Source organism: Mytilus trossulus, chromosome 12 (assembly GCF_036588685.1).
Source record: "Mytilus trossulus isolate FHL-02 chromosome 12, PNRI_Mtr1.1.1.hap1, whole genome shotgun sequence".
In the NCBI taxonomy this organism is placed as follows: domain Eukaryota; kingdom Metazoa; phylum Mollusca; class Bivalvia; order Mytilida; family Mytilidae; genus Mytilus; species Mytilus trossulus.
This window is the reverse complement of record NC_086384.1, coordinates 34,923,710-34,942,358: the sequence shown is the minus strand read 5'-3', so window position 1 is coordinate 34,942,358 and position 18,649 is coordinate 34,923,710. Positions and strand designations below refer to the sequence as shown.

The window sequence follows — 18,649 nt, the reverse complement described above, 5'->3', positions numbered from 1 at the left end:
TACGTTTGCGCCACCTGTTTTAAAAATTGCATGGTATCATTTGCGCCAAAAATAAAATATACAATTGCGCCAATTTAAAGAAAAATGACTTCTATTTTCTTGTCTTTTGACATATCCCGTATTAAATCTTCAGCAAAGCAATCACCTACTTCATCTGGGTTCAGAAAAGCTAATAAAAAAATATGGTGTAACCACTTGCTAACATCACTGCCAACTTTTATACTCTTTTGCTAGTCCAAGATTTTGTATTTTCCGACCCCATGTCTGGCCAAGGTGAAAACGACATGCCTCTAGTGATGATAATTCCTGGGAAAAACTCTTTTAACGACAACGTGCATTCTCTCCTCAAAATCTACATGCATAGATGTAAAATTCATTTAGAGATTAAATCTTTCACAACATTCCTTAAGCAAAGAAACACTTTTCTATAACAGTCTCCTGCTTTTTGAGGACAAAAGGCAATATTAAAGTGGAATATAATGTCCATTCCTGAATCCATGTATTGTATACAATTGCTGGAAATCACCTTCCACCAACAACAGTAAAAATTATTTAAAGAATAAAAATTTAGAAGACAAAAATGATACTAAATATATATAAGTATGATCAATATGTGTTCAGGTAAATTGGTGCAAATGAGTTCCGAAAACTGGTGCAATTGATACATTTGAGAGAAAAAATATTGGCGCAAATGATACCCCTGAAAAACAGTAATTGGCGCAAAAGGAGTGCTGCCATCTGGTAATGGTTCATCTATTTCTTGTTCTCTTGTAAACTTGTCAAAATTTTATTAACAGATTAACTGGCTTCATGTGAACACTTTGTCTGATGACCAGGAACAAGTTGTAGATAACTATGTGTGGCAAGCTGATACAAATGGTATAAAGGCTGCATGGCAAGCATCAGATCATCAGTCAGGAATTATCAGTTTCAAGATAGCTGTTGGAACAACACACGGTAAATTAACATTATTGTATATTTGCTGATCCAATGTGTAGTGTTTCTAGGCTATTATCAAAGGATTATAGGGGCCTTTGTAGCCAAGTGGTTTAAGTAGTTCTACTATTGCAACCACTAGCCAGTCAATACTAAGGTTGTGAATTCAAACCCTGCAGGTGCGGGTGCACTTGATTCCAATCTTAATTGACTAAGGTTTTCAATTTTCCTATCGATGGCTGGTGGTTTTCTCTGGGCACTCCAGCTTCCTTCACCAATAAAAACTGGCTGCAATGAAATAGTCCAAAGTTTGTGCTTAAAAGTGGCGTTAAAACACCAACAATCAATCAGGATTTTTTACCAAAGAAATATTGGCTCTTATTTAGACAACTCAAAACCTTGATTGCAGTAACAGCTTATTTTCAGAAAAGTAAAAGAGTTTGCATTAAGTTGTGTTATACTTCATAGTTTCTACTGCTATTCCTGTATACATTTTTATTTTTTATTTTCATATTCAACCTAGAATATTGGTTTATTATTAAATCTATGTTTATAATTTCTTGATATAAGGTGGGAGTGATGTAAAGTCATGGACAGACATAGGATTAAAGAGCGATATGTATATTGATGGATTGTCACTAGATGTCAGTGATATTAACACCAAGACCCCAGTATATTATGTCAGTTTAGTGGCAATTAATGGAGCAGGCCTGGAAAGTCCACCAGCAGTGTCTACGCCAATAGTGGTGGTTGAATCAGACAGACCAGGTATTGATAGATGACAAAATAATGTTTAATATTTATTTTTTATTTATCTGTACTGCAATTATACACAAAAAAAACATCATATTAAGGCAGTTTTAAAATTCTGTAAGCAAACAATTTTGATCTTACAAGATTTGATATTTTGTCATGTTCACTAAAATGATAATTACCATTACAAGTTTTGCTGATAAAAATTCAAAAAGAAACTAGCTTATTTTAAAACATGTTCATGAGCCTGTCTCAGTCAGAAACATTTGTCAGAATTGTCCTTTTTAGCTCACCTGGCCCGAAGGGCCAAGTGAGCTTTTCTCATCACTTGGCGTCCGGCGTCTGTCGTCGTCCATCGTCGTCCGTCATCGTCCTGCGTTAACTTTTACAAAAATCTTCTCCTCTGAAACTGCTAGGCCAAATTTAACCAAACTTGGCCACAATCATCATTGGAGTATCTAGTTTAAAAATTGTGTCCGGTGACCCCGCCAACTAACCAAGATGGCCGCCATGGCTATAAATAGAACATAGGGGTCAAATGCAGTTTTTGGCTTATAACTCAAAAACCAAAGCATTTAGGGCAAATCTGACATGGGGTCATATTGTAATCAGGTTAAGATCTATCTGCCCTGAAATTTTCAGATGAATCTGACATTCCGTTGTTAGGTTGCTGCCCCTGAATTGGTAATTTTAAGGAAATTTTGTTGTTTTTGGTTATTATCTTGAATATTATTTTAGATAGAGATAAACTGTAAAAAGCAATAATGTTCAGCAAAGTAAGATCTACAAAAAAGTCAACATGACCAAAATGATCAGTTGACCACTTTAGGAGTTATTGCCCTTTATAGTCAATTTTTAACCATTTTTCGTATATCTTAGTAATCTTTTAGAAAAATCTTCTCCCCTGAAACTGCTGGGCCAAATTATTTGAAACTTGGCCACAATCATCATTGGGGTATCTAGTTTAAAAATTGTGTCAGGTGACCTGGCCATCAAACCAAGATGGCGGCCACGGCTAAAAATAGAACATAGGGGTAAAATGCAGTTTTTGGCTTATAACTCAAAAACCAAATAATTTAGAGAAAATCTGACATGAAGTAAAATTGTTAATCAGGTCAAGATCTATCTGCCCTGAAATTTTCAGATGAATTGGACAACCTGTTTTTGGGTTGCGGCCCCTGAATTGGTAATTTTAAGGAAATTTTGCTGTTTTTGGTTATTATATTGAATATTATTATAGATATAGGTAAACTGTAAACAGCAATAATGTTCAGCAAAGTAAGATCTACAAATAAGTCAACATGAACGAAATGGTCAATTGACCCCTGTAGGAGTTATTGACCTTTGTAGTCAATTTTCAATCTGCTTCCTTTGTTTAATATTCACATAGACAAGGTGAGCGACACAGGCTCTTTAGAGCCTCTAGTTATATTCTAAATTTGTATTGTCATTTAGAGAGACTGGTATTTTAGGCACATCATTTATTGTTTTACCAGAAAAATTTCAATTGTTCTATACCTGTCATATTATTACCTAATTACCTTTCTAAAGAAAACATTCAAAGTTTTCCAAAACATGTCTGGGCCAAGTTGTTTAAGTAGTTCATCTAAAGTTATCACACACACACGCTTTTCAACTCTATAAGTTGTAATTTGTAATTAAGGAGGCTCGCGGGTATAAGATTTTCAGAAAAAAATTAAAAAAATTATTTTTCATTACAACTTTTATAAATTTCCTTTAGTATAGTTGTTACTTTATCATATGTTACAAGAATCACTCCAAAAAAATATTGGTGTTGGCCCCAGGTGACTTTTAAAATGTAGATATCATTGAAAAAGCTCAAAATTATCTCCCTTTGGTGCAAAAATGCCATTTTTTGTTATTAAAATTGACATATCTTTTTTAACTCATCGGTGACCTATATTTTTTATTCTTGTTTTCGAATAAGCTATAAATAAACTAAATAATTGTAAAATTTTAGCAATTTCTGTAATTTAGTTCTTTTTTTATTTCGATATTACCCCTATTTCTCCTATTAGTTCAACAGAAAAAAGTGACATTAACAAAAATGTATGTTTCTTTCGAAGGCAAATTGTGAGCGTAAATGAATGGTGACCCCATTTTTTATTTCATTTTTCGATTAAGAATAAGATAAAGTTTATTCATAGAAAAATATAGCGAAATCTTATATTAAATAAAAAAAAATGATTTAGACCCGCAAGCCCCTTTAGGACTGCTGGTGGTGAGTTGTGTTCTTAATTGAAAATGATTGTTGGTTTTTCTACTGAAGATCATTGGTTTTCTCTATGTAATCCTGCATCCTCTACCAGTAAATCTGGCCACCATGATATAGCACAGGATGCTTAATAATTTGTGTTAAACACCAACTACAACTAACAAACAAACAGAATATGTTAGCTCTGATTAATGTGGAGGGTACATCTTTACTTTGTTTTGTAGGTATACCGTAGACGTTTTTTGACGGTACATATAGAACAGACCATGATCCTGTGTCTGACATTGGTGTTGACATGTGTTACCAGTCTGACATTTCCTTTGTTTTATAGGTATAGTTATTGACGTTACAGATAGAACAGACCTTGATTCTGTATCTGACATTGGTGTTGACATGGATTACCAGTCTGACATTTCCTTTGTTTTCTAGGTATAGTTGTTGATGGTACAGACAGCACAGACCATGATCCTGTATCTGACATTGGTGTAGACGTAGATTACCAGTCTGATACTTCTACTGTCAGTGTACAGTACACAGACTTTGAGAGCCATCTCCATGGTGTCATGGACTATGAATGGGCTGTAGGAACAACTCCAGGTGGACAAGATGTCACTACATTTTCATCTGATGGAATTTTTCATGTAGAAGAGCAAACTATTGCTGGAGATGGTAGAATTTAATTTGCAATAAATAGAATGTAAAGAAATATGGGTAACAAAAAAACTAAAATTATCTCGTGATGAACTTGAACTTGAAGAGTTCCTTCTTTATGAATTTATAATAAATACTAGAACACACGTGCAATATCGCGGGTCTGTAAATGAATTAAAGTTGAATTATTATGCCCCATTTATAGGCATTATGTTTTCTGTTCTGTGCCCCCATTCATTTGTCCGCCTAACTGTCCGTATACTGTGGACACATTCTTGTTAAGGAATGTATAACTTTTGTCACCCATTTCAAAAGATGATTTTACACTTCTTAAATGTGTAAGGAGTTTTGCATCATCTACAATAAATGTAACACAGTAAATATTACCCATTCATTATCAATATTATAACTCAACCACTTGAACAGTATAAACTGTTTAATGCTTAAATTGGATATCTAATTCATTTAATTGTATATTTGAAGGTATTTCAAGTTCTGGATATGCACAAGTAAATGCTCAGCTAGAACCTGGAAAGACATATTATTCTACCATCAGAGGTATCACTAATGCTGGAAATATTATTGAGTCTGTATCAGATGGAATAACTGTAGATGTTCTGCCGCCAAACATTATTTTAGACAGGTAAATATTATTTACAAACATAAACTCTTTTAGTGTTATGTTCAACCACTTGGTGAAAAATTATTATATTCACAAAAATTAATTTTATGCCCTATTTATGGGCATTATGTTTTTCTAATTTGTGCGTCTGTTCTCTGTCTGTTTGATTGTCCGTCTGTCTTTTGAATTAGAGATTTTCCCCCATTTTCATGGTCCATTGAACATAGAAAATGATAGTCAGAATGGAGCATCCTTGTACTAATGGAAGCATTCTTGTTTATATTTGTATAAAAAACTTACAAAATAATTTTTGTGACTAGCTAAGAAAGTGTTCAATGGAAAACAAATTATATAGTCTTGTATGCAGAATTTGTCAAAGAAACAAAATAAACTATCTATGAAATTACATTAATTCTACTTTTAGTAAATATAATATCAGTACATTAAACTAAATATCAGTATTAAATCCAATGTGGACACCAATGATCCTTGTTTTTGAGTTTTTACATTTCTGTATCTTTGTACCAACACTTTGTAAAAATAAAATAGTAATAAAGGAAGAAATTAAAAAAAATCTTGTTTTTTCTTCAATCTAGACTGTCAGATAAAAGTTCAGTTGATGATGACATTGGACCAAGTTCTTCAATGTATAAAAGTACAGCTGACTCCCTGTCTGCTGTATGGCACTACAATGACACAGACAGTCAAGTAATAAGAGCCTGGTATTCTGTTGGTACATATCCATACGCTGAGGACATATCACCTAAAACTGAAGTGAATATATCCTCTACACAAAGTAGTTACTTAAACATTGGCTCTGTAAAACCTGATATTACAGGTAAGATTTTTTTTTTGCTTTAACGGACTGATGATTGTGCCAGAGACTTTATGCACATGTTTTTATTCATAATTAGTAACTACTGTGGATTTATTGTCCCTTTACATACTCTTTTTGCCGATTGTTTGAAATTTTTTACAACACTGTACATGTAAGATTTTCATTTATCTTTTTCTGGATTCTATGGAAGCAGATTATTTTATATTTGGTCTAAAGATTTATAAATGTTGAGTTTTAGTCTATATGCAATTTTAACATCTGCCATGCAGCCACTTCCTGTGTGCTGATATAATTTTATAATACTCATAAAGCAATGAAATATTTTGTTAAAATTCAGTAATATGCTTTTTCCTTGTAGGCAAACCTAATATAATAAGTATTTGGGCAGAAAACACAGCAGGTATGATTGGTAGAACAACCTTTGGTTCAGTTATCATTGATACCAGTAAACCAGGAACAGGATATGTATCTTGTCCAGAATATATTGGGGTAAGTTTATGGAAATTGTCCTTCATATTAATAATAAGAAAGACTCTTCAAATTTAGTATTTTCAATTTAATCAACATTTTAAAGAATTGGGTCATTCATAGACAAGAGACATCAACAGTAACAAAAATCCATTTTTTTTAAATTAAGTTCAAACGAATGTCTTTAAAAATATGCAAGTGTTCCTATCATATGTCAAGTTCTAAATGATGATACTCCAAGTCTAGAATTAGTCATGAAAGGATTTAACAGACAGTCAAAAATCTGCCATCATACAATAAACATCATCAGCTCCTAATTTCTAGTTACTGCTTATGTTAGAAATTATAAAGATAAGGAATCTATAATTAAATTTCTTTATTCCGTCAGGGCAAATCAAAAAGGGGTCAGTGTTTTAAGCAAATATCGATAAACTGTATCGATAAATAAACTTGAGGTTGTAAATTATCATGTGCAATTTTCTCCTGAAAATTTGTAGATGGAGAGCACAATATTGTGTTCATGGTCAGGATTTCTAGATGAAGAAAGTCCAATACAGAAATTCATCATCACTCTTGGATCAGAACAAGGATCTTCAGATATTTTTGAAGCAACTGTCAATGGATTTGTATCTTCATACATCATAAAAGGTATGTTGATTTAGATGTTTAAGTATTTTATTATATATAAGATGCTCCCAAAACAAATATAATATGTATAACTATTAAAAGAAACAAAGAAGAAACTGCAGGTATTATTGCTTCTGTGTAATAGCTAGCTTGCCTACCTGCAACATAATGCAATAAAAAAACCTGTTATACATTTCTTTTTGAATTATTTTCAGGAGTCAATAATCAATTAGACCATGGCAGATGGTACTATGCTACAGTTACAGCAGTAAATTCAGTTGCTATGGAAACATATGCCTTCTCTGGACCCATTTCTATAGATACAACACCACCCAAGCATGGTAAAGTGGTGGACCTGCATACAGTCTACAGAATCAATGTCAAGGACAACAGTCAAACTGTAGCAATGAATTCTAAAATATGTAGTACAGATGAAGGTAAGAAGTTTCTATGTTTTATTTTTTTTAATTTTTAAAGACGTCTATAAATAAAAGGTTTTAAATAGATGGAAATGCAAACTCTTTGATTAAGCACTTGTACCTTTGAAGATGATCATTAATGACTTTTATAATAAGTTTTAAAAAAAATTGTCATGCAAAACATTGTCAACTGATAACATGCATTTGATATGAATGGGTAATATTTGAAGTCAAGTATGGAAAATTTACATTTCGGAACAACTAAGATTATTTGGTCAATGTGCTTTTTTTCATTATAAAATATGAGGCTGTTAGGTAGGGATTACATGTAGTGGCAATTATAACATACATATTGGATGAGAATATGTTTAAGTGATATGAATATATATATGAGGCAAGCTGACCAAGATTTTGAACATGCTATTTCACAAGGTGACATACCACATAAGACATTTTTTTTCTATTAAAGATTTTACAACCTCCTTCAGTGCAATATTTTATTTCTTGTAGATTGTAATGCATTAGATGCTATATGTTCAGAGTCTCTAACCTCTGTATCAGCAACATGGCAGCTCTTTACTGATGAAGAATCAGGAATTGTGGGGTTTGTATATTATTTGATATACATATAAGAGCTGGGAAAATGTGGGATTGAATCTATAAGGAATTTTGTTATAAATCTAGGCTGAACTTTTTTTTCTATTTGTCATACTCAAAACACTGCAATAGTAACCCTCCAAGTTATCATTTGGGCTTTATCCTTTATTTATGTTTTAGGTACCAGATATCAGTAGGAACAACACCAGGTGGAGGGCAGATCAAAGCTTTCTTTGATGTTCCACAAGGTGCAAGATATTACACGGTATCAGGTCTGAGTCTGATGGGATATAGAAAGGTAAACACTAAAATAAGTGATCTGTAGATAGCTGGTCTACCTATGTAGGTCTTTTGGCATTATCAGTGTTCATTTACAAGAATGACAGAAGTTTGCCTCCAATTGAAACTAATGTAAAACACTATCAAAAGCTTAAGGGATTAGAAATAAACTATGATACAATGTTTTACTCTAGAAATGAGAAGTTTGTTGAATGAATTGGGTGAAATATTAGGTCACTAAATGGGATCTGCCTCAAATTGAATGCAGCAGTCACTATATTAAGTGCCAACAGCATAGCTATGTACTTCTTAAATGAACCAAATGAAAAAAACATTTCAACAAAAAAATCATTTAGAACATTATAACTCATGTAGATAATTACATCTCAATGGAAAAATTTAAATTAGATGAAATGACAAGTTGCAAGAAAATTTAAGTTTTTGCAGTATTTCTTTGTATTGTAGGTCTATGTCTCTATCAGAGGAACAAATGGAGCTGGATTATCCAGTGTAGCCACATCCAATGGAGTATATCTCTCATACCTAAGTCAGGGTCTACCACCCCTATCACATATTGGCATCAATGATGTGCTAGACAACTCAGATCATGATGTGTAAGAACTTTATTTAGTTCATTAAATTGTGATGAAGCAAAAATGGCAACTCTTGACATGCAAAGTTGACCTAAGGCCGTTTCTAGGCTCTTTTTATGCCTTAAATGTTTTAAATTATTGCTTTAAAACATAACAGTAGTTATTTTCTAAAACATTTGGCCAAACTTTTCGAAAGAGTGATTACTATAGATTTAATTGTTATATGAATTACAATTTTTCTTTATTGTTTTTACTTTGCCAACAAGTACACACAAAAATTGAAAAGAAGGAGATTATTTTTTAGGTGAAACAAAAAAAAGTTTCTGTTAATTACCAACAATATTTAAAGGGGCACTAGCTGTCAAATTCATGGTCACTGATTTGACTGAAATTCTCATATTTGATTTATAACAATGTAAAATATTTATCCAAACTATCAAAATTCTGTGGTAGATAATATGAAGGTTTGTTTCCTGTGTATTTAAGTCCAGACGCCATCTAATTAATTATCCATTTGACCTCAGATGACCATATAAATGATGTAAACATTAATAAAGATATGAAAAGATTAAACCAACACGTGTAATTGGATTTTTATAGGTCTGTTTGATTTGATTTTATAGATTAAAAATAAATGTTTCTCTTTGTTTTTAACCATATGAGAATGATTTTATGGGCATCAAATTAGTAATCAAATGATTTAACGTAGTTTCACTTTCATTGTTGACATTCTTTTTCTTTAAATAACCAGTACACGTACAATGCATGTGTTGTCAATTTATAGCTAGGGATTAAATTGAAGTTCACATGGATACAGATTTAAAGAGGTCAACTCATTCACTTGCAAGTGAATAACTATTTATCAATGTTTCTTAGATTAATTTGACAAAATTTAACCTTTTTGACTGCAAAAAAAGAATTGTTATTTCACTATTTCACTTTCATTATTGTTTGAACAGAAAAAAATCAAACTTTAGATATTTTATATATCTCGTAGCTAGTGCCCCTTTAAGAGGCGCATTATTTTCTTGGCATTTCAATTCAAACTTTCTTGATGATGTTTGTGAAAATACAATACATTTAATTATAATTTTTTTTGTGAAAAGAGATTTCCAAGAGAGTTATGACACATTGGAAGCATCATGGGATTTGTCAGGTGACCCTTGTCCGTCAGTTAGAAATGAATGGCAGATACAAAAGTTAGATGGAAAAGTTATCTCAGAATGGCTAGACATGGGTGGTAAATAATTATTATTTATTTGACTATATTTCAAAAATTGTATTCTAATTATGGATTTTAAAAGTAAAAGATTAAATTATTAAATACCTCAGGTATATTTCTAAAGCAGTTGTTATTTATTAAAATATTATCCAGCATGAAGATTTTGCCGAAAGTATTATGATTTGCAATTATCAAATTATTCAAACATATTTAAAATGAACCTTCAAAATAAATCAATAGTTGAGTATGTAAGTCTTCTGAAATTTGAACATATGAAACTTGGTAAGTTATCAAAATAAAAAAAGGGAGGTGTTTATAATTGCTGTATAAATTGTTTCACCTATAGGTGATAGGCATATCAATATAGGATCAATGAAATAAGGAGATAAATATAAATATATATAGGAAAAATAAAGCTGAGTGAAATTTTTAAATAAGACAGTTATTTTTATGATTGCTTTAATTCTTTCAGTTGCAGAAAATGCAATGTTAGATGGACTTAATCTTAGAGGTGGTGAATTATATTATTCCTTGTTACGAGTGACAAATGCATTGAACTATACCTACATCATAAGATCCAATGGAGTTACTATCGAAGAAGATCCACTAATTCCAGGCAGAGTGTTTGATGGATATATTCCAGGATTTGATTTGAATGTTCAACCATCTCGTCGTAAAATATCAGCTAACTGGGATGGTTTTGGTTTACCAGCTTCTGTTTATTTTCAGGCTGATGTTGAAGGTATGTTGATTTCAGTACCATACTCTTTTTTTGGAGAGAGAGCAGAATTAATATGAAGACATTATGAATTATTCCAAATACAGTCATTCGCCATAAGTATTTGTAAAAACAAAATGTCCGCCAGTCAATATAAATCTGCACCTGAAAAAACTTTGAACTATTGAACACGTAACAAAATAAAAAAATCCTACCTCAATACTTTGTTATGTTTCCTTTCTTCCTCATTACTCGTAAAATCCTCCTAGGAATGCTGTTATACAATGATTTCAGGTAAGAAACAGTTAATTTGTCCCATGTCTTTGGTATTATTTATGTTCTGAGTTCGTTGTTGCAGTTCCCTTTTTAAAGTAAATCTTGAACAAATCAGGCTCAATGGACGAGGGCATTATCATCTTGTAAAACGTAGTCATTATCTGGAAAATGACGAACAACCACTGGCCACAAGTTATTGTCAATAATGTCAGTGTATTTTAAGGTATTTATGTTCCCTTCAACAACAGTAATAGTTCCGACACCATGGTAAGTGATGCATCCCAAGATCATTAAACTATACTTGCTCTGAGATGGAGGGCAAATACAATCTGTCAGCCACACTTCTCTGACCTTTCTCCAGACACTGACACGAGAATCCTGCCCAATAACTATCTTGCACTCATCGCTAATTATTACTTTAACCAGTGTGCATAAACCGTGAGTTTTATGTAAATTCCTCCTGCAATATGCCACTCATTTTTTCTTGTTGACTTCACAGATACATTTTTTTGTCGAGCCTGCAACTTTTGTTGCAGAAAGCTCGACATAGGGATAGTGATCCCGCGGCAGCTAACTTCTTAAAAGCTTTATATTTTAGAAGGTGGAAGACCTGGATGCTGATCATTCTTTGTATATAGATGCCTCATATTACGAAGTTTCCGTCAGTCACATGTCCAATGTCCTAGACCTCATTTTCATGGTTCAGTGACCACTTGAAAATTTAGTTAAGATTTTTTGTAATGTTGAATTCTCTCTTATTATAAGTAATAGGATAACTATATTTGGTATGTGCGTTCGTTGCAAGGTCCTTATGTTTGTCAGACAGTTTTCACATGACCTCGACCTCATACAGCCATTGTTGTTTTACGAATACTTATGGCGGAGTACTGTATATCAAAAGTTGAAAGTTATGCCACCCCTTTATATCTTGCAATATTTTATCTGTCAGACTCAATTTATGTAAAAAGAAATCAGCCTTGTTGTAATTTATGTAAAAAGAAATCAGCCTTGTGGCAGCTACTTGTAACCAATTTTATAATAAATATTTAAATGAGAAGTCAAATTTTGTGAAGAGGCCTGAATTGTCAACTTTTCATTATAGGCAATCCAGGATATCAAGCAAATGACTCAAATACAGCAGACCAAACCATTGCTCAGGAAATAATGTATTATGAAGTAGCTGTTGGGACAGACAGAAGATTTCCTATAACCAGAGATAATATTGTACCATTTACAAATGTTGGTGGGAACAAATCTGTAACATTTTATGATCTTAACCTAGCATCTGGAAAGGCAATGTATTACTTCACCGTGAAAGCCTACAGCATATCATATTCTATTGCCACGGTTACATCAAATGGTTTTCATGTTGGATATGATGGTGGTGTTCAAGGTAGGGTTGTTTTTTTTCATTTGAAAGTGCACTTTCAGAATTACAATTTTGATCCAATGCTCACATTTTTATACCAAAATTTGCATACAACCTTTTTTTTTTACTTTCAAGCTATAGATAGTTAAATTAAATATATAATAAAACAATACCTTTGTGTGTTAATTTTAAAGTTAAATTGGATTGAAATTTTAGACATTTACTGAAAATTTTGGTTTCTTGGGCATAGTCAATTTAGTGAGTTGTGAGAATTTTTTTGTTTAATTTGTATTCTTACACTATTCTCCATTTCCCTAGGTGGAGCAATAATTATGGGTGACTTCATTAACAATGATACGTATGTAGATATACAGTTTGAAGGATTTACATCTAAGCTGGAGATAATGATGTACTATGTGGGACTATCTAACAACACAGGAGCAGTAGGAACAGACTGTAAACTATATGTAAGAAATGTTATTGTAAATTCAAGTTTGAAAAAGGATATTGCATGTCATTAATGTTATTAACAACCTTTACTGCTTTTTGGAACTATTTATGTCCTAGACATGATATTTTTTTCAATCCAAATGTGTATATTCACCTCAAATTTTAAAATACAGAGCCAATAGTTTAAATTTGTGATTTCTTCTATTGTATTTATTCCTTAAGAAATTAAACCTTTTAGAGATTTTTAAAAGTGTTTAGAGCAAAAGAATTTAGTATAAATTATGATTTTTATTTTTTTGTATATGCAGTTTGGTGTTAATTCCTCTATTAGATCTTTTCTAGTTCACGAACAGATGTATTTGGTGATCTTTAGTGCAAAAAACTATAATCTTAATAAAAAAAATCCTGATTTTTTATGTCCTACCTAGGGGCATAATTAGCTTTTGTAGTCTGAGCTTCCATCCTTTGTCCATGTGTCCTGTTTCATGTTTAAGTTTGGATCTAGGTAGTTTTTGATAAAGTAGAAGTCCAACCAACTTGAAACTTAGAACACATGTTTCCTATGATATGTTCTTTCTAGTTTTAACGCCAAATTAGAGTTTTGACCCCTATTTCAGAATTGACTAAACATAGAAAATGATAGTGCAAGAGGGGCATCCGTGTACTTTTTTATTATTATTATTATATTGATGTTTTGGGAGGCGATTTTCCTGATATGGAACTTGCATCCGTGTACTATGGACACATTCTGTTTATATTTATTTTGGTCATGTGTTTCAGATTGATGGTCAAAAAAGGGATACCAATGAGAAAAATACATTTAATGTTGCACCACTGCTTAACATAAATAAGAATACATTCTACAGTCTGACATCACTACACTTACAACCTGGAGGAACATACTATGCTTGGGTTATAGGTAGGTAGAAGATGTGGTATGAGACAACTCTCAATCCAAGTTACAATTTGCAAAAGTTAACTATTATAGGTCTAAGTACAGCTTCAACAGGGAGCCATTGCTCACACAGAACAGCAAGCTATAAAGGACCCCAAAAATGGCCAGTGTAAAACCATTTCAACAGAAAAACCAACAGTCTATTCTATATAAAAAAAAACGACAAATACTGAACATCAGGTTCCTAACTAAGGACCGGTGTAAATGAATGCAGCAGGGTTTAAACGTTTTAAAATGTGCCTCCCTTCACTCTAACCTGAAATAATAGTTAAACACCACAACATAGAAAGATCTATATAAAAGGAGTTGTGAGAATATTTCCCTAAGACAGCACTCTAACAATTCAAATTAGAAAAATATACTATTGCTACAGCTCTTTTTAAATTATTTCAAGTTGTTAATTCTGGATGTTCATCAACTTAATGATTAGATATAGGAAGATGTGGTGTGAGTGCCAATGAGACAACTCTCCATCCAAATAACATTTTTTTTTAAAGTAAACCATTATATACTGAGCCAAAAAAGTTTAGCAACACTTTATTTTTCAATTTTTTTGTTGTTGTTTCTGCAATTATTTATTTTTTACATCATTGATATAATCCTTAGTTTAACCTGTAATTTTTAACAGTCTTACTTTTTTTCTGGATGATTGATTTCGCGCCATTTTAGCTTTCCACGTGTAATTGATGTTTTGTCTTCTGTACCTGTACTTTTAAGACAAAATTTAAATTTCTTTTTTTACTAACGTTCAGAAACAAACCATTGGTAAGAAAAACACAAAAAAGTTTGAAAAAATTGCATGTGGCGTCAACCTGGCCTCCCAAAAAATGACCGCCAGAAGGCTATTGGAATGGTTGATGCCAGAATGAGTGTTTCTAACGTCGAGGCTTGATTAAATGTGCATAAGTCAACAGTTTAGCGACTAACAAACAGATATCGACAAATTGCAACTGCACGGGATAGGTCGATATGCCGTAGACCAAGAAAAACTATCGTCAAGGGAGGAGTGCTACTTTCGCTTTACAACAACACATGATAAGTTTTTTCCGGCCACAAGAGTAGTGCATTGACTAAGGGAAGCTGCTGGTGTGCCTGCCAAACTTTCATTTATGCATTTAGGGCATGGCCGAAAAATTGATTTTGAATAACACTATACTCATTTTCGCATTTTGACCCTCCAGCGCTCCATACAAAGAAAATCATAATGAATGTGAGTGATAAACATTCATGTTGCTTCTGACATGTAATAATTTCATTTTTGTATTATTAAAATCATATGTTGTTACAATTTTGTAATAAAATAAAATTTCAAATTTTTGTTGCTAAACTTTTTTGGCTCAGTATAGTTCAATGTACGGCCTCACACCGAAAACAACAAGTTATAAAGGGCCCCAAAATTACTAGTGTAAAACCATTCAAACAGGAAAACCAACGGTCTAATTTATGTAAAAAAAACGAGAAGCAAGAAACATGTATAAATTACATCAACAAACAACAACTATTGTTATCAGATTCCTGACTTAGGACAGGTGCAAAAATTGTTTATTTAAACTGAAAAAAACATGACTAGAACTTAAATATATGGCAGCTATTAGAAATCTACTGTATGAGAAATTATTTTAAATTAAGTGTCAATGAAACAATTATCCAATAAAACCAAATTACATTTATTTATACATTTAAAGGTCATGTTGCAACCTTTTGTATTCAGATATCTAGTTTAAAGCATTTTACAAAAAGGCAAAGTCAAAAATTATTGAAATCTTATTTCTAAATACAGTCTATGCCCATGATAAAATTCCTTGTTATCTATTCTACAGCTACAGATGAATCAGGAGACTGTGGAATGATTCATCACAAATTCACAGTGGATACAACACCTCCATTGTACGGAGCTATGACTGCTGGACCATTTTATAATATGGTATTATATAGTTTATTTTTTCTTCTAATAAATAAATTTGATATGACAGCAACAATAAGGAACAAAACAATTTTATAAATCAGCAGATGGTCCTAACAGTATAAATTATATGTAAAGTCATCAAACATGGTATTCTCAACATTATCAGGTCAATAACTGTTTTATTTATTAATTTGATGATTTAAAATGCATTTTTTAACTCCACTTAATTGCGTACCGCTTAATAGCATAATTCCGTTAATTGCATACTCTTCTCCAGCACAAAACCATTTTCCCTTCATCTAAATAAATGCTAAATTGTTTAGTTATAAGCATAGCCTTACAAATTAGACAATTTCAAATTGAGTTAAAATTACAATCATCAAATAAGAATTCCAGTTGAGAAAACTGTGATGAAATATTACTTTAAATACTAGAGAGGGTTCATCTGACTAATGGTGCACTTGTTTTGTCTCAAAAGTCTTTATGTTGCTGCTAATATTGTAAATATATAATATAAGAAATATTTTTAAATCTGTATTTTTTATTATTAGGATTTAGCATACACCTCAGACAATTCAACTATAAGAGTCCAGTGGACAAATTACAGTGATTCTGAATCTGGTATAGTAACTTATGAAGTTTCATTATGGAAGAACACCTCATGTTTTATCAGTGCTGAAGAGATATTAGAAGTTAATTCGATAGAACTGACAAACAACTACACAGAGTACAGCTTTGTCAATTTAAATCTTACAGTATGTATGAATAATCTTACTGGAAAAAAAAAACTGGCTGTCTGATCAAAGAACGGCACATCAATTTGATTCTGTTCAGGCATTTTTTTAATCTTATATTTTATGAATACATCAGCAAAGTAACATAACAAAGGTAAGAAATTGAGGTGAAATGGCTGTATCATGGGGGCCAGTTTTTTTGGATGGAAGTAGGCATGAAAACTGAAACTCCTAGACAATAATGATTGAAATAAAAGGCATATGCCACGTCAGTTTTGACAGGCTAATAATATCTGTAGGTGAACTTATAAGACCAGCTACGGGGCCCTAAAAATACTGAAGTTAACTGTCCCAAAAGACCAAATAGCAGAATTAGTTCTTTTACCAACCAGTTTGATGCATATTTTTATGTCCCACCTATGATAGTAGAGGGGCATTATGTTTTCTGGTCTGTGGGTCCGCTCGTTCATCTGTTCGTTTGTTCATCTGTCCCTCCCTCTTCAGGTTAAAGTTTTTGGTCAAAGTAGTTTATGATGAAGTTGAAATCCAATCAACTTGAAACTGAGTACACATGTTCCCTATGATATGATCTTTATGATTTCAATGCCAAATTAGAGTTTTTACCCCAATTTCACGGTCCACTGAATATAGAAAATGATAGTGCGAGTGGGGCATCCGTGTGCTCGGGACGTATTATGGTATACCGTTGTCCGTCCGTCGTCCACACTTCGGACAATAACTCAAAAACACCTTCACCAATTTCCATGAAACTTAAGTGAATTGTTTATATCTATTGACGTAAGCTCCCTTTCGGTTTTTTTTAATAACTGATTTTAAGTTTTGGATTTATGGGGCTTTATTCATAAATAAAGGGGGATTTTTAACACTTCGGACAATTACTCAAAAAGGCTTTCACCAATGTCCATGAAACTTTGGTGAATTGTTTATATCTATTGATGTAAGCTCCCTTTCAATTTTTATAAATTTCAGATTTTAAGTTTTGGATTTATGGGGCTTTATTCATAAAAAAAGGGGGATTTTTAACACTTCGGAAACAATAACCCAAAAAGGCTTTCACCAATGTCCATGAAACTTTGGTGAATTGTAAGCTCCCTTTCAATTTTTATAAATTTCAGATTTTAAGTTTTTGATTTATGGGGCTTTATTCATAAAAAAAGGGTGATTTTTAACACTTCGGACAATAACTCAAAAAGGCTTTCACCAATGTCCATGAAACTTTGGTGAATTGTTTATATCTATTAATGTAAGCTTCCTTTCAATTTTTATAAATTTCAGATTTTACATTTCCGTGTTATGAATTTTTATGCTTAAAAAAGGGGGGATTTTTCCAATTTTGGGACAATAACTAACACTTTCACAAAATTTTATGTATGGATGAAAAATTAAGAAAACAAACTTAGTTAAATTTGAGGTAGCCTTAATAGTGCCAATTTTTTTGTGCATTTTTATTTATTATTTGGGGGGGGGGAGGGGGGGTATTTGACAGGGCTCACACTATTTCTAGTTGATCATATAAATTACTTTAAACCATAAAAGACAAGTTAAAAGAGCAATGGGCGTATCATGGGCCCAAGCGCAGCCCTTTATTCCTATTCCAAACCCATATCCTATACTGCAGTCAGTTGACATTTATTCTTCCAGATGAACATTCCATATACAGTTCAAATGAAAGTCACAAATGAAGCAGGCCTTTCAATTATTGAGAAATCATCACCAGTTTTGTATGATCCTTCCAAACCTGGATCAGGTACTGTAGTTGATGGTCCAAATTTTGAAGCAGGACAAGTTTGGTTTAGTTCAACAAAGACAATATCAGGTATCTACTGTGCTCCTAAATCTAATTCTAAATTGGGATGGTTCTAAATCATGATGATTAGATAGATTTTGTGAACAAAATAATAAAGTATTATGAGCAATAAAAAGCAAACAAGCTTTTTCCAAGATATAGGTTGTGCAAATTTTCAAATTGTTAATGATAT

The 18,649-nt window shown here is 32.2% G+C and overlaps 1 protein-coding gene across 1 annotated transcript in view; it reads left to right on the top strand.

Annotated features, from left to right (window-relative positions):
• The window catches only part of LOC134692399 (uncharacterized), a 52,765-nt gene that overhangs the window by 19,683 nt on the left and 14,433 nt on the right, over nt 1-18,649 (top strand). Inside the window, exons 23-41 of the mRNA XM_063552848.1 lie at nt 798-957; nt 1,507-1,704; nt 4,355-4,594; nt 5,060-5,219; nt 5,795-6,036; nt 6,395-6,525; nt 7,002-7,152; nt 7,347-7,568; nt 8,061-8,154; nt 8,328-8,445; nt 8,892-9,040; nt 10,126-10,259; nt 10,714-10,983; nt 12,338-12,628; nt 12,923-13,071; nt 13,835-13,973; nt 15,830-15,981; nt 16,467-16,670; nt 18,312-18,486. Of these exons, the coding sequence (XP_063408918.1) occupies nt 798-957; nt 1,507-1,704; nt 4,355-4,594; nt 5,060-5,219; nt 5,795-6,036; nt 6,395-6,525; nt 7,002-7,152; nt 7,347-7,568; nt 8,061-8,154; nt 8,328-8,445; nt 8,892-9,040; nt 10,126-10,259; nt 10,714-10,983; nt 12,338-12,628; nt 12,923-13,071; nt 13,835-13,973; nt 15,830-15,981; nt 16,467-16,670; nt 18,312-18,486 (3,379 nt within the window). The remainder of the gene's footprint in view (nt 1-797; nt 958-1,506; nt 1,705-4,354; nt 4,595-5,059; nt 5,220-5,794; nt 6,037-6,394; nt 6,526-7,001; nt 7,153-7,346; nt 7,569-8,060; nt 8,155-8,327; nt 8,446-8,891; nt 9,041-10,125; nt 10,260-10,713; nt 10,984-12,337; nt 12,629-12,922; nt 13,072-13,834; nt 13,974-15,829; nt 15,982-16,466; nt 16,671-18,311; nt 18,487-18,649) is intronic.